This window comes from Lepeophtheirus salmonis, chromosome 1 (assembly GCF_016086655.4).
Source record: "Lepeophtheirus salmonis chromosome 1, UVic_Lsal_1.4, whole genome shotgun sequence".
Taxonomy (NCBI): Eukaryota; Metazoa; Arthropoda; class Copepoda; order Siphonostomatoida; family Caligidae; genus Lepeophtheirus; species Lepeophtheirus salmonis.
The window spans coordinates 48,321,180-48,335,023 of record NC_052131.2 but is presented as its reverse complement, the minus strand read 5'-3'; the positions used below and the strand labels follow the sequence as shown (position 1 = coordinate 48,335,023).

The 13,844-nt window shown below is 30.9% G+C and overlaps 1 protein-coding gene across 1 annotated transcript in view; it reads right to left on the bottom strand.

Moving 5' to 3' along the window:
* LOC121131882 (uncharacterized) overlaps positions 1-13,742 on the bottom strand; it is a 102,681-nt gene extending 88,939 nt beyond the window's left edge. The window contains exon 1 of the mRNA XM_040727279.2: positions 13,266-13,742. Coding sequence (XP_040583213.1) covers positions 13,266-13,365 — 100 coding nt within the window. The 5' untranslated portion in view covers positions 13,366-13,742. The remainder of the gene's footprint in view (positions 1-13,265) is intronic.
* Between the last annotated feature and the right edge of the window lie 102 nt (positions 13,743-13,844).

Genomic DNA, 13,844 nt, shown 5'->3' with positions numbered 1-13,844 from the left:
CCCAATAATGGTTTGGAGAAATGTTGAAAGGCCTCATTTGACCGAACGACAACAATAAGCATGAGGATACTTGAGTAAAAAATAAGTTTGATCCGATTTATTTTGTCAGACTGGGCTATGATAGTGATTCTACATCAAATATACCACATATTATTTCAACGGTTGGATCCTACTTTATTAAGTAGAAGTATTTGTTCATTCCTAAGTTCAGTAGATCAATATTTACAACTCTAACACACAAACATATACAATATACTTTTGCCTTGAACTATATAATAATAAAGTAATAGACAAACTTGAGTAATTTGTATGTATAAAACTTTGACTAGTTTGGATATGTTAATTTATTATTTATATCAGAAATTGAATTAGTAAAAAATAGTCTAATTATGAATCTATATTTCGCCATAGCCAATTGCTTCTTCCTCTGACACATACTGAGTCATAACGATGTGGAAATATCTGATCTTGCCTGATATTATGATTGTTCGTCAATCAATATACTTTAGACAAAATGGCTTTAAGGGGAAATGTAGTGGAAAGCACTCATTTTACACTCAGTATCCAAGCCATTTCCGTTCTTATTATTATAAGAGGAACGTTTGAGGGATACAATAAGACTCCTATTTGTAATCAGGGCACCAAGGAAATACAATTGTAATATCTATTCGTGGAACTGGAATAACAAGTCTGTAGACAATTTGTCGCATAATGCCCATGTCAGAAGGAGGTCCTCAAAAAGGGAAGTGATTTATTAATAAACATAAAAAATGTATAACCAGGTGCTAAAAAATGCGTGCCTCCCCCTTGTAATTATAAAAATGAACAATGAAAATAAGTAGGTATATTCATATAGTAATTAATCATACTAAAGTCACATTGGTGACTCAAATGGAATGGAATAAAACAAAAAGGAATGTTGTAAAGCATAAGAACAGTTCATTTTAGTTGTTCTAATGCGTCCTTTTTCCATCGATAAGCATAGATTGCTTGAGGAGCTGGGTTCGCATAAGTTCTCTTCAACTGGTGTGTTCTCCCGCAGTATGATATACTTAGAGATGGGGTTTGTGTAAGAGGGCATGGAGAAGACGGAATTACGACATATGATATGACCATTGTTAATATCAGCTGCTTGTTACATGATTTTGGAGAGGAGAAAATAAATTAGTGCTAACCTTCTACATTTAAAATAGCATTAGTGCAAGGAAAATATTCTAATTAAAATATATAGATAAATCCTATAACAACAGCTGACGTCAACTTAAGTCGATAAAAAAAACTTTGTCGCTCTATATGTGCATTATTATCTATGGGACTATGGCATGAACGCATATAATACCAGGTATGCGCCTATGAAATAAGACTTGAAAAAAACAACTGAACGTTTATTGTGAAAAAAAGGTTACAAATTTAATTTTCTAAGTATGCGCCTTCGCTAGCCAAACATTTTTTTCCATCTTTCAGGCAATTTATGGATGCCTTGCCAAAAAAATTGTTCGTCGTTGTCTGCAAACTAGTCGTCTATCCATTTTTTGGGTTCAGCGTGAGAATCGATGCAAACAAGTGATAATCGGAAGGCGCCAGGTATGGTGAGTAAGCTGCATGAGCAAGAGGTTCCCAGTTGTACGCTTCAACATGCTAGCGGGTGGCTATAGAGCGATGCAGTGGTGCATTGTCATCAAGGAAAATATTGGCTGGCTTCATATTTTGGGGGTTTTTGGCGTATAGTATGGTTTAAATCGGCCAATTGTTGTTGGTAGCGATCACCATTAACAGATTGACCGTGTTGTATGCTTGCAATTTGGCATCTTCAAACTTTTTCGGTGGCCGGCCGCGCCCTTCATTTCTCACATCAAAATCACCACTTTAGAATTTTTCAAACCACCTGAAGCACTGTACTTTGCTTGGAACATGCCCACTGTAAGCTTCCACAAGCATTTGATGGTCTTGAGAAACGTTTTTCTTCAATTGGTAACAGAAAATCAATGATGTCCGCACATCGTAGTTTGTAGGCACAAAATTAGACATTTTTACAAGCGAAAAAAGCGCGTTGTTGAATGAAACTATAGCAACAATGAATTAAATATTGTTGACACATGTCGAAATAAGCATTTAGATTTTTGGACAGGTTTATCATGTCTATCTGGCGACACCTAGGGACCAATAGCCGAAAGTCTCATTTCATAGGTGCATACCTAGTATGTAGGTTAACGTGACTATTATGACTTCAGAGAGGACGCTGCAGTGCGATTTTTGGGAGTTGCCTGATACGTCCAATTCTAAGAAGAGGCAATTTATTTCTAAATCTAAGTTAGCCTTTGTTTCTTTACCGTGCAACTCATCGTGACTTCAGCATAAATATGTAGCACGTAGTTCATATTTAAATTTGCAATTCACGGAACTCAATCATTCTCCTTTATCACAAATAATAATAGCATCATTACTATGTAAGGAGTAGATAAGAAGTTGAGAATAGCGAATAGGACAATAGAGATCAATTAAATCAAATCCATAGAATATAGGTATGAGAAATCAGGTGGAATGGACAATGGTCATACAGAGCATTTTCACTTGATCGAAGGAAACGCCATATTGGAAGCTCAAAGTTGCTATTTTTAAGAAATTAAATGGACAAATTTCCGATAAATCTTGATTAATCTCCATCAAACATCGTTAAGAATAAAAAAGACCTAATAAATCTAGATGCCAATGATAAACAGTGATATTTGAGTACAAATATTAATTGTCAATTAAATTAATAGATAAGAAATGTCTAAATTTGTAGAATATATTTTCTATTTTTGATCGATTAGGGCCGAAAAAGTAGGATAATTATAGAAAAATATCTTATTATTTCCATTGTAATAGATAATTTTTATCTACTTTATGGAAATTAAATTGTGTAACGATGTAATAGCCTATTTTTAATACATTTTATGATCAGATATATAATCAAACTAGTAGGGAATAGAGGGATATATTTTTTATAGGCAGTAAGGTGTATGTCCTTACTATTTATTGGTCCCATTTTGACATCCAATGGTAAACAGTTTTTCTTAATATTAATATAAAACTAGGTTGTTTTGTCCCGAAAAATGGCGGACATCAACAATAATGACGTCACATAAAAACGTGTTCTGTTGGTATGGTAAATCAGGCAGAGTAGGCATATATAAAATGTTATATGTATCATGCATCTCACCAAATATACCTACATTTTATGACATTTTGTGCTCTAAGCCTATGCTTTTAAAAAGGTGATTTTAGGGGGAGGGGATCAAATTATTTATTACTTTTTAATAGCAACAAAAGACATTTCGAATAGAGGGGATATGGTATACATATATTTAGACAAAGAAAAGGAGCCATGATACTATAATATGAGATATGTAAACTTAATCACACTAAATAACTAGATCATATATAATAAGTTATCATGTTGCCCTTACGTATTATATAAATATAATACGCAAAGATGAGTATTAATAAGTAAGGGAGAGCAGTTTCCAAGAAAAGATAGCTTCACTTCCATATGTACATCAAAGTAATGAATTAATTAGTTATATACACAAATTGTATAAAATCATCATTGTAATGTATAATTATTACAAAAGGAGCTTTCAAACTCAGACCAATGAAGAATTTTTTGCACTCCTTTAGAGATGGAAGGTATATCTAATAGATCACATATAAATGAGGCTTTCAAGATACATTTCATCCACTGAATAATCACTCATCTCTTTCCTTCCTTTCTTCAAGGATAAGACCTAGCACATCCATCATCAGGTAGTAGACATTATGAGTAGTTTAGCTTGTCTAAAAATGATGCACGGAAACGAATGGCTCTTTGAGCAACAAAGAGTAAATCATACAAACATATTGTACAATATCCAATCCTGATGTATTCCTACACTTGGATAGTCCTGCATTTACAGCATGCATCAACTGTAGATACAATAAATTAATAAAAATGACTTCCCTCTTTGCCATTAAGTCGGAATCCTTCTACATAGTGCATTTCTGTATCATAGGCAGACATTATTGGTTAAGAATTATGAGGTCCAAAGCACAAGCTCATACTTACTAATACACAATCATCGACTAATCAACGTAGTCTAAATATTATACCTATATGTATAGTATAAAACAACTCTCTTTAGAATACTTAACACAATGCAAATTTACATCTATTGTGTGTGTATGAGAGTAAGAAGGAAAGTAAGCAAGAGTATGAAAATAATGTATTTATGAGAATTTTGCATATGAATTATTATAATGACTTTAATAATAATAGAGAAATGATATAATAGAAACCCAATTTGATTGATTCATTTACACTTGATAGATGGTCGAAAGAATTACTCTTTAAAAAGAATTCCCATGGGATCTCTTGAGCAATTTATGAGTATCATTAGTGATTAAAATCGTGTGTATTTTGGCTATGTTCAAAAAACCGAAAATCAATATGGTTACCTTGAAAAATTGCAGAAGGGAGGAGAGAAGCTTAGCTGTCATGATATTTCAATATATGAGCTATAAGCACCTGTCACGAGGAGGGATAAGGATGGAACTAAACAAAGACATTGACAACAATTACTCCGACGTTGATCCTCAATTCGACTCTGTCTCCAACAAGGAGATACATACAATTATAACTCCGAAACAAATCCTCAAAGTTACTCTTCGTCTTGTTAGGAGACCACACGAATGAGGCTTTGAATATAATTGAATTGAAAGGAAGTACAAAATCAGTTGGTAGTCGGGCAAACTAAAGAACTATTCTTTATTTAATAGAAAATATTTATTCAAAGCTTAATAAGAACTTATTCGAATTTAACGTAAAAAAAGAGCTGATAAAAAAGATAACTGCTGTCGTTACCTCTATTGTATCATGCGAAAAGAAACAGGGGGAAAAGGCCCAGCTGACAATAAAATACTCTACATTTTTGTGTTTGTGAGGTAATGCCGTGGGAGCTGCACGAACAGTAGAAAAATCGACAGCTGCTAAATAATACAGTCTAAGTTTTATTATTAGAGGTATAACACAGTGTTAGATAATTAATTCAAAAAATTAATAATAATTGTTTGAATGCGAGATTTTTGCGATATATTAAGTGCAATATCATACAAAAGTAATATCGAGTAGTATATACAATGATTAGTATTAAATAAAATTTAAGCAAATCATGGCTTCAATTTACTCCAGAGTATCATATTCTGCTTAAGTAAAAGAAGGGTTAGTAAGGGGGGAATGATTGTGAAGCGCAATTTGTAATCCAAATCCTTTCAACCCATCTCCAAATATGGAAGATAACGATTCGATATACATTCCAAGGTATAGTAAGTTCCATTCACATACTCGGTATGTATATGATAGATTATATGGATTACATAATACGTATTATGTAGGTACTTAAGCCTGAAGAGAATTTACCTTAAGACGATCTCACTTTTTTTCATTTTGCTGTAAAAAGGATGATGAGTAATTGCGTTACCTTGTTCTTAGTTTTATAATAATAATTATTATTTTGATACTTTTCGGAGTATAACCATACTAATGTACTATAATATAGGCAGCTAACTAAATAACGTTACAAGCCTTCACACGCTCACACTAAAGAGAAACACAAAGTTCCTGTATGTTGTGTGCTTTTGGCGTTTTTTCCATTTGATTTCTCGGATTTTGACCTGGTATTTCTTTACTTTCTTAAAGAAAATAATTATGCATATGTATAATATATAATTTGAAAGAAAAACAAAGTTTGGACTTTGTTAGTTAGTATGAAGCGGATTTGTAAAATGTAATTATTATTCTTATTATTTGTTGAGCAAGTTTATGTTCCAATCGTGACAGTCATTTATTTAGAAAGTTTCTTTCTTTATATTTCATATATTTGATACTATGAATAATTGCAAAGAGTCAAATTATGCAAAATAAAAACGTCAAATGAAATTCAAGTCTAAGTTACATACACCTATCGAATAAAAGCATCGAGGAAATATTGTACTAATATATATGGGCCAAGGAGAGAGTTATTGGCCAAATTAAGGGACCAGCTCAACATATCTAGGTACACATGAGTAGTGATAAAAATCGTGGGTATTTTGGGCATGTTAAGGAAAAAAGAAATCCAAAATCAACATGGTCAAATTTCAAGAATGTTTTGGAGGAGAGCAGCTAGGCTCTCATGACGTTTCATTAGATTACCTACAATCACCTGTGACTAGGTAGGAGGGGTGAAATACATAGGCAAGAATTACACCGGTGTCAATCCCCAATTCTTCTCTGAGTTCAACAAGGGCTTACAACTATAACTCCGCAACAAATCCTCACTTGGTTACTTTCCGAGCAAAGACGAATGTTCAATCAGATTTTGAATATAACGGAATGTAGTAGGAAATAAAGTTCATTAATCAGGAGTAAAATAATAATTACGACAGCTTAGGAAAAGAAAATCGGTTACCATAATATGGGACATCTTCCCTGTGATCAGCCCTTAAAAATTCACAAATTTTAAAACACCTTCTACAATGTATTATTTTTACTTAGAATATAGTAAAGCATCTCAGTTTACAATTAGAATTAATTTAGTAAAACGTATTAAAGTATTTTTTAAACACAGCAATAATTTTTCATTATCCTTACATAATCTAGGCAAATTAAAGTAAATATTATTCATATACAGCGTGCGGCCGTTGTTTAACAACGTACTTTGAGCACATGCGCAGGTTTTGTTTTGTTTTGAAAGCTAGCCAGAAGTAAGTATTTGGCGTCAATTTAAAAAATATACCATTGATTAACAAAGTATTTATTCCAAAATCGTGGATTACAACCCGTACCGGACGAGCAATGTAGAGATTACAAAATTCTTAATCCTGAGCAAGTCCTTTGTTTCGGTCGGAATTAAGCGACACATCAACAGATCCTCCTGCAACTCAAAATCTTTGCAGATGTACAGGATTTGGAATGAATTCCGGAATCTGCCAAAGGAGACGTGTTACTTGTTAAATAGAGGTCCCTGTACAAATTGGTAAAGATGACGTAAATTACCAAATATTGTTTAATAGGACGATTTTATTCCGATTCAGGCGTGTCATTAAAATTAGGGGTGGTATGTCAAAAATTTGGTAACAATACAACCCCACAAGCTGGCATGAGTTATTAATAAATTATTCTGATTGATCCTTCAAAGCTACCACCAATCACACTTAAAAAGTCACAAAAAATCAGTCACAATTAAAGAAAAGGAACATTACGGATTCTACATATGATTTGAAAGGTAATGTATTACAGTCAAATAAAGTCTCATAAACCAAATAAATACACTTTATTATATATACATATATATAAGATTCCTATACATCTCAGCTGATACTAGATGACTGAATATAAATCCCATAGTTGATCGTTATATTATGTCTATGAATAATTATAGGGTTGTTTATATTATATTTATGAATTAAAATAATAATTTATAATATTTTTATATGCTGTATGTATATATTTACTTGATTTTCATTCAAGATCTTTTTTATTGATTTATTTATATTTCATATATCCTTTTAAAATAATTTAAATAAGATAAACTTCAAGGTAATAATTAATAACAAGACGAATAATCAGAATGACTATAATTTTATAGATGATTGACGAAACACTTGATTTATATGACGTCATTAGTAGATAGATATAAAATGCATAGAGATACTTTATTAACCCATTCAAATCTCTATGTTTCTAACTAATAAAATTCGAATGATTAGGTCAAATATTTCTGCTTTTTTGGCGGCCTCAACTACTTTTCCACAGCATCACTCAATGTATTTTATCTCTATGGAAAAACCCCTTTGTCTATTTGTAATAATAATGTAACCCAGTTTACATATATTGAAGTATGTGTATAATAATAGCATGCATATAAATGACATCATGACCTTCAATAATACAATTTAAAAATTTGTATTTTTTGGCAACTAGTACACTTTTTCATTTTCACTCATATGTGATGCATTTTGTAGTTATTTTAATTAGCTCTTATTGATGTGTATTTTAATAATTACTATTAATTATTGGATATATTATGAGACTAAATGGATCTATACTTTTACCTATGGGTCATTACCAAATATGTACATTGGAACACATGCGTACATAAATAGAAATAATGCCTACTTATTGAATGGGATTCAAGGTCAGCTTATAGAAATATGCATTTTTTGTAGGACTATACACTCTATTTAACTTCAATGATATAAACTATACAATACGAAAGTGAGAGTACAATATACATACTTTAAATAATCTGTAATTCAAGAAGGATAATAAAGATTTCAAATAGTACCTAAGCTAGTATGTCTACATATTACTAACTCTTATAATATGCTATTATCATCTACATATATTTAATTAATTCCTTCACATTGCATTTTGGTCAAATCTATGTAACTGCTGACACAAGATTGAAATATCATTGTCTCCATTTTTTTTTATACCTCATTTTTTAGCATACATTCCATGGTAATTCAAAAAATGCTATTTTAATAGTTAATAAGTTATTTAATTATTAGTTGATATCTTGCTTAGAAGACTTTCAAAAGTATAGACCAGTCGTTCTCAAACTTTTTTCATTGACTTAGTCCCTTCCAAGTATACCCAGATTAAGACAACGTCGTGTGAATACATATTTAAAGTGTCAGAAGAAAGTACAAATAAGAAAACGAATAATAATTCTATATTATTTTATTGCCATCGCATATTCAACAAATCATTATAAAAAGCTTTGTTAACAAGAAACAATGATTTGAATAATGAACATACTATTAATCAATAAGATATTACAATATAACTTCTGGATAAATGGTGCAACAATATAGGGTCATTATGCCTTTTCGAAATCAGTTACTATTAAAAAACTGACGATCAAGTGATAATTTATTTTAAGATTTGTATTAGCATAGAATCGTTACAACAACACGTGTAAAATACAATTTTCCTCTTTTTGAATATGTTTGTGACTGAAGCAAAACCCAACTGCACTAAGATATTAAGATGTGATCAAGTGGGTGTTATGGCATATAAACTAAATCCTTAACTACAAAAGAACCTTCTGTAAAAGAAATAAGCAAAATTGTAGCGACCAAAGTCATAAATATCTACCAGACAGCTTCAATCCCTATATTTTGCGTAAAAAGAGATGCAAATCAGATAGGATTATACCAAGAAAAATATAGAAATTACATGAAATCTTTTACTAAGAAAAGATTGATTCATTTATGGACGAAACACATTCTTTATTCCATATTTCATCAAGAAAATGTAGATATTTTACAGTGAAAGTCTATTGACTAAAAAACTTCCTGTTATGGAACAAGACTTCCTGTCTGATCCAAGAAATGAAGGAAAAATATTTATTGGTGTTCTAGAGAAGAAAGCAAGCCCTGCAAGAAAGAGAATTTAGGAAAAATAGAGTGGAACATTCCCAGAACTCCCTTCAATTAATAAAATAAATCCAGATTATGCATTTTCTATCGAAAGTAATAGTAGCAGCGAAGATATTTTACAACCAAAAATGACTCTTAAGTGTATAATATCCATTTCAATAACGAAAAGTATTTTTTAAATATTGTTAAATGTATAATATATGAATAGAATATTCCTATAAGTTATTAGAATTAAAGAAACTTCACAATACTAGTACGAATAATAGGTTTTCTTTGATCAATTCTCATGAAAAGGGCTGTCGTCAGAGCCGGTTTTACATTTTATAGGACCTTACATAAAGATAAAGTACGGAGATGCTATATTTTACGTAAAAGTGCGAGGCCTAGGTCATGTCCCCCTTAAAACCAGCACTGACTCTAGTAATTGTTGTTAAAAAGCACTAAAATCATGCTTCCCAAACAGATACGGGTATTACTATATAAAGTCAGAAAAATATTCGTTTTCGGATTAATTGGGGCTTAAAACGTATATTGTTGTCGATTCTATTTGTTACTAAATTAATAAAATTTTATAAGAATCTACTTATGAATATAATTAACAATAAACCTTAAAAATACAACTATTATTTTTGTATATATATATATATAATAAAAGTCCTCATTTTTGTAAAATTAACATAAGGAACTTAAATCCAATGCTGGCAGCTAAAAAAATAATTTTTATGAAGTGAAATTTTGCATACTGTTTTTCAACAGTACGTATCATCCTTGTATAATTTGCCACAAGGCTTTGTATCGCCACAAAACTCAATCAGATTTTAAAGGATTATTATGACAAAACTTTAGGAAATGTGAAAAATCCAAGCTCAAATCCAATTTTATATATCAAGAAACTGATGCACCGGGGAGCAATTTTAATTTTTCAACATAAGTTTGAATTGCCCTTAGTGTTTAAAATTTGAGATCCTGTTAAATTTTGATTGAATAGAGAGGGCCCGGATGACTATTCTTGAACATCAAACAGTCTCTATAAATAACTATATTTCCATTTCTTGGTCAACGAACTTTAGGCTTCAAAAAATGGGCTTTGCTTTTACTTAGTATAATCATTCTGTATTTCATCTCTGAGAATTGTTCACAGCGTACAAAAGCTTATACAAATTCAACTCATCAGCTTTCAGAACACTGATTAAGGGGGGGAGCAAATAAATCAACAGGTGACAACAAAAGACAGTTTAATTTTTTTTATGTAAGTTATATTGTATCATGTCGTCGTTTTGGGACTTTTTAAAGGATCGACAACAGCGATTTTAAGTATCTTATATCATGATAGAACCCAATATTTAAGGAATTTCAATCATGGAAGAGAGGCTCTATATTATAGATATATTTAAGATATAATATTTGTATATTATGTACCTATCCAAGTAACTAAATATCCACTAAATATAACAAAGCATCTTAAAATACAAAATATGTTAGTACAAGAAGAAGAAGATAAGTGAAAAGTCAGTCGGAAAGGCAATGGGGGGAAAATGTAATAGATATTGATAATATGAAGCAAAAGGAAGTTATTGAAAAAGAAAAAAACAACAGAAATGCAGAAAAGTATCTCTTATACTTTTGGACTAACTCTATTTTACTTTGTTTTTTGTTGGAGGGATATTTTAGATAGATTGAAAGTAGTTACAATGTACATACATTTTAAGAAGGTAGGAAGGAAACAACTTGCTTAAGTGAAACGTTCGAAAGCATTCTACATGATATCTACATATATAATTTGTAAAATAAATAAATAATTCATTAACTTTCAATTGCTGTACATGTTGTATAAAACATTTTAAGACTCGAAGATGAGATGAGTCACTTCAATATCGATGTATTAAGAGTATGTTTTGTAGGTAAACTCGGATAGGCCATATATTTCTTATTCTAAAAGGGAAAAGACATCAATTCTAACCAGAAAGAATGAGAACTTTAAATCAAAAAAAAAAATGTCATGGTCTTAAATTGCAATAAAATGATGGGGGGAAACTCCATTAAAGTTGCTTTATCAGATTTAAAGGCTATAACAAACGTTATTTGATGTAGCCTTTTCTTCCAATTTCAGTGATCCCAATATTTCCTTAATTATTAAACAGCGACGAATAATTTAATTTTTTGATAGAAATAACTACTTCATTTTCTCGCCTTCTTTAATTCTATAGTATGATTTTTCAACATATATCACATAGATGGATCATGTCAGCTTGATAGTTGAAACATTTTATTATGTGAGAAAATTTAAAAAAAAATAAAATACTTCAAAAATAAATGGAAATATGTAGGGAAAAAAAAATCCCTATCTTTCAAGAGACCTAAATATTTGAAGCGCCCTCTATCTTGTTAACATTCGTACTTAAACCTACTAAATATTAGGGCTAAAATCCAGAAGAAAAAACTAGCCTATTGAATTTATGCTTGTTTCAACGAAATTATTTCTCCAAAGCGTGCAAAAGTTCACAACTGAAGGCAATATAACAGTCTTTCCAATACTTTGTCATCTCTATATTTTATTTATATATATATGGGTGTACTAATTAAGTTTCTCTCCTGAGATCCTGGGATTTTAGACCTGCAGGAAATCTTGCATCTAATTACATCATATTATAAGCTTCATTTAATTGTATAACACCCATTAAATTAAACTTTACATCGATATTAAATGAATTATCACTCAGTTTAAAATTTGGACGATTTATAATTTTGCAAATGATGTAGTACATGTATCAATAATAGCTCGTTTATCACTTCGCATTTAAGTTGGGAGGTTTTTGCAAGTTGGATCGGATTACAGAATTAAATCAAACGAGATCAGTGGACTCGAAAAAAACAAGACTATTAGTTATAATGATAAATATTATAATATAATATGGCTAAGACTAGCTTAAAATGATTTCTGTCTTCTTTAAGTATGAAAATAAATGATTCAATAATAGAATATTTATTATTTACTAAAAGGATCCCGTTATTTCATCTGATCCCGCTCAACGACTATTTCCCGGGGAATGAGAAACCACCCTAGTGGCTATGTATACCTTTCTCTATAGAAAAGTAAGGAAGATGTTGAAATGAGTATGGTTGGGTTTTAAGGGTATTTTTCTAATAGTAGAGAAATATGTACAGATTTTTATCAGATGCCTACATATGTGTCCTGCATACACAAAAGTTATAACTTATAATATTGCTACAAACAAACTTCATCTTTGTGAATATTATGTAGGGATTTAAGTACGAAAAACACAAATGTATATATTTCATACTACTACGAACTATGTAGGTACATATATTATTATGTAGAATACCAACTAAGCTAAGGTATGGAAAAGTAGAAAAAGTAGATAGAATCATAAATAACGGGGTCCTAAGTATTTTTTTTCACATATATTTCATTTTTACGTTCCATATAATATTATAAATAATATGAAATCATTCTAATTAATCGTCGAGAAGGAATTAGAGTGTCTAGAAATGTTTTATTAGTGATTTAAAAACAAGGCTAGATATAAATTAGGATTATTATACTTAATTTGCTGTTGACAAGAACAGATCATTATGACTTGAGACATAGTTAGTTGATACATAAATAATATAAACACACCCAAAACGTCTGCGGAACGAGAGTGAGTGAAAGATTTCAGTTTTTTTATACATATTATATTGTATTAAAAAGTCAGCAATCAACAAGTTTGCAAACTTTTCTGCATAATATCTTATGTACATATAGGAGCATAAATTTCATATAAAATGTTTAGTTAACTAATAAATAAAATAGCTGCTCTGACCCTTGTCGGTCGCGATTCCAGATATGGATGGCGGAAGACACCAAAGGAAGAAGAAAAAAAGGAATGTAGTTTCTACTAAGATGTACTTCATGAAAGTCATGTCCTTGCTCTTTGAATCTCAAGCAATCCTGCATTTTTTCATTCTCGAATCTCTTCGTACATGACTTTGGATCGAAGACGTTTGTTTATTAGTACTAAACTAAGGAAGTTTATTGAATTTAATTATAATATCTTCCTTTGTTAACTTTTCAATTCAAGGAGGAACAATAACTATTACTCAGACAACCCAATGAACACTCTGATCATCTCACCACTAACTCACTCACACTGACACAACACGGAACGAAAAGCGTGTACCTCACCCTTAAAACTCTCCACAATGACTGATGTAGTTGTAGTAATAAAGAAGAAGATGTGGTTCAAGAAATGAAAAGAAGAACGAGGGAGGGAGTGATCGCAAAAGAGCGATACTACAATACACACAAAATTGTAAAATGTTATATATATAAGGTATATACTTGTAGTCTGTATACACATATATATATATATATATATGACAATTACAGAGCCCCCTCTACG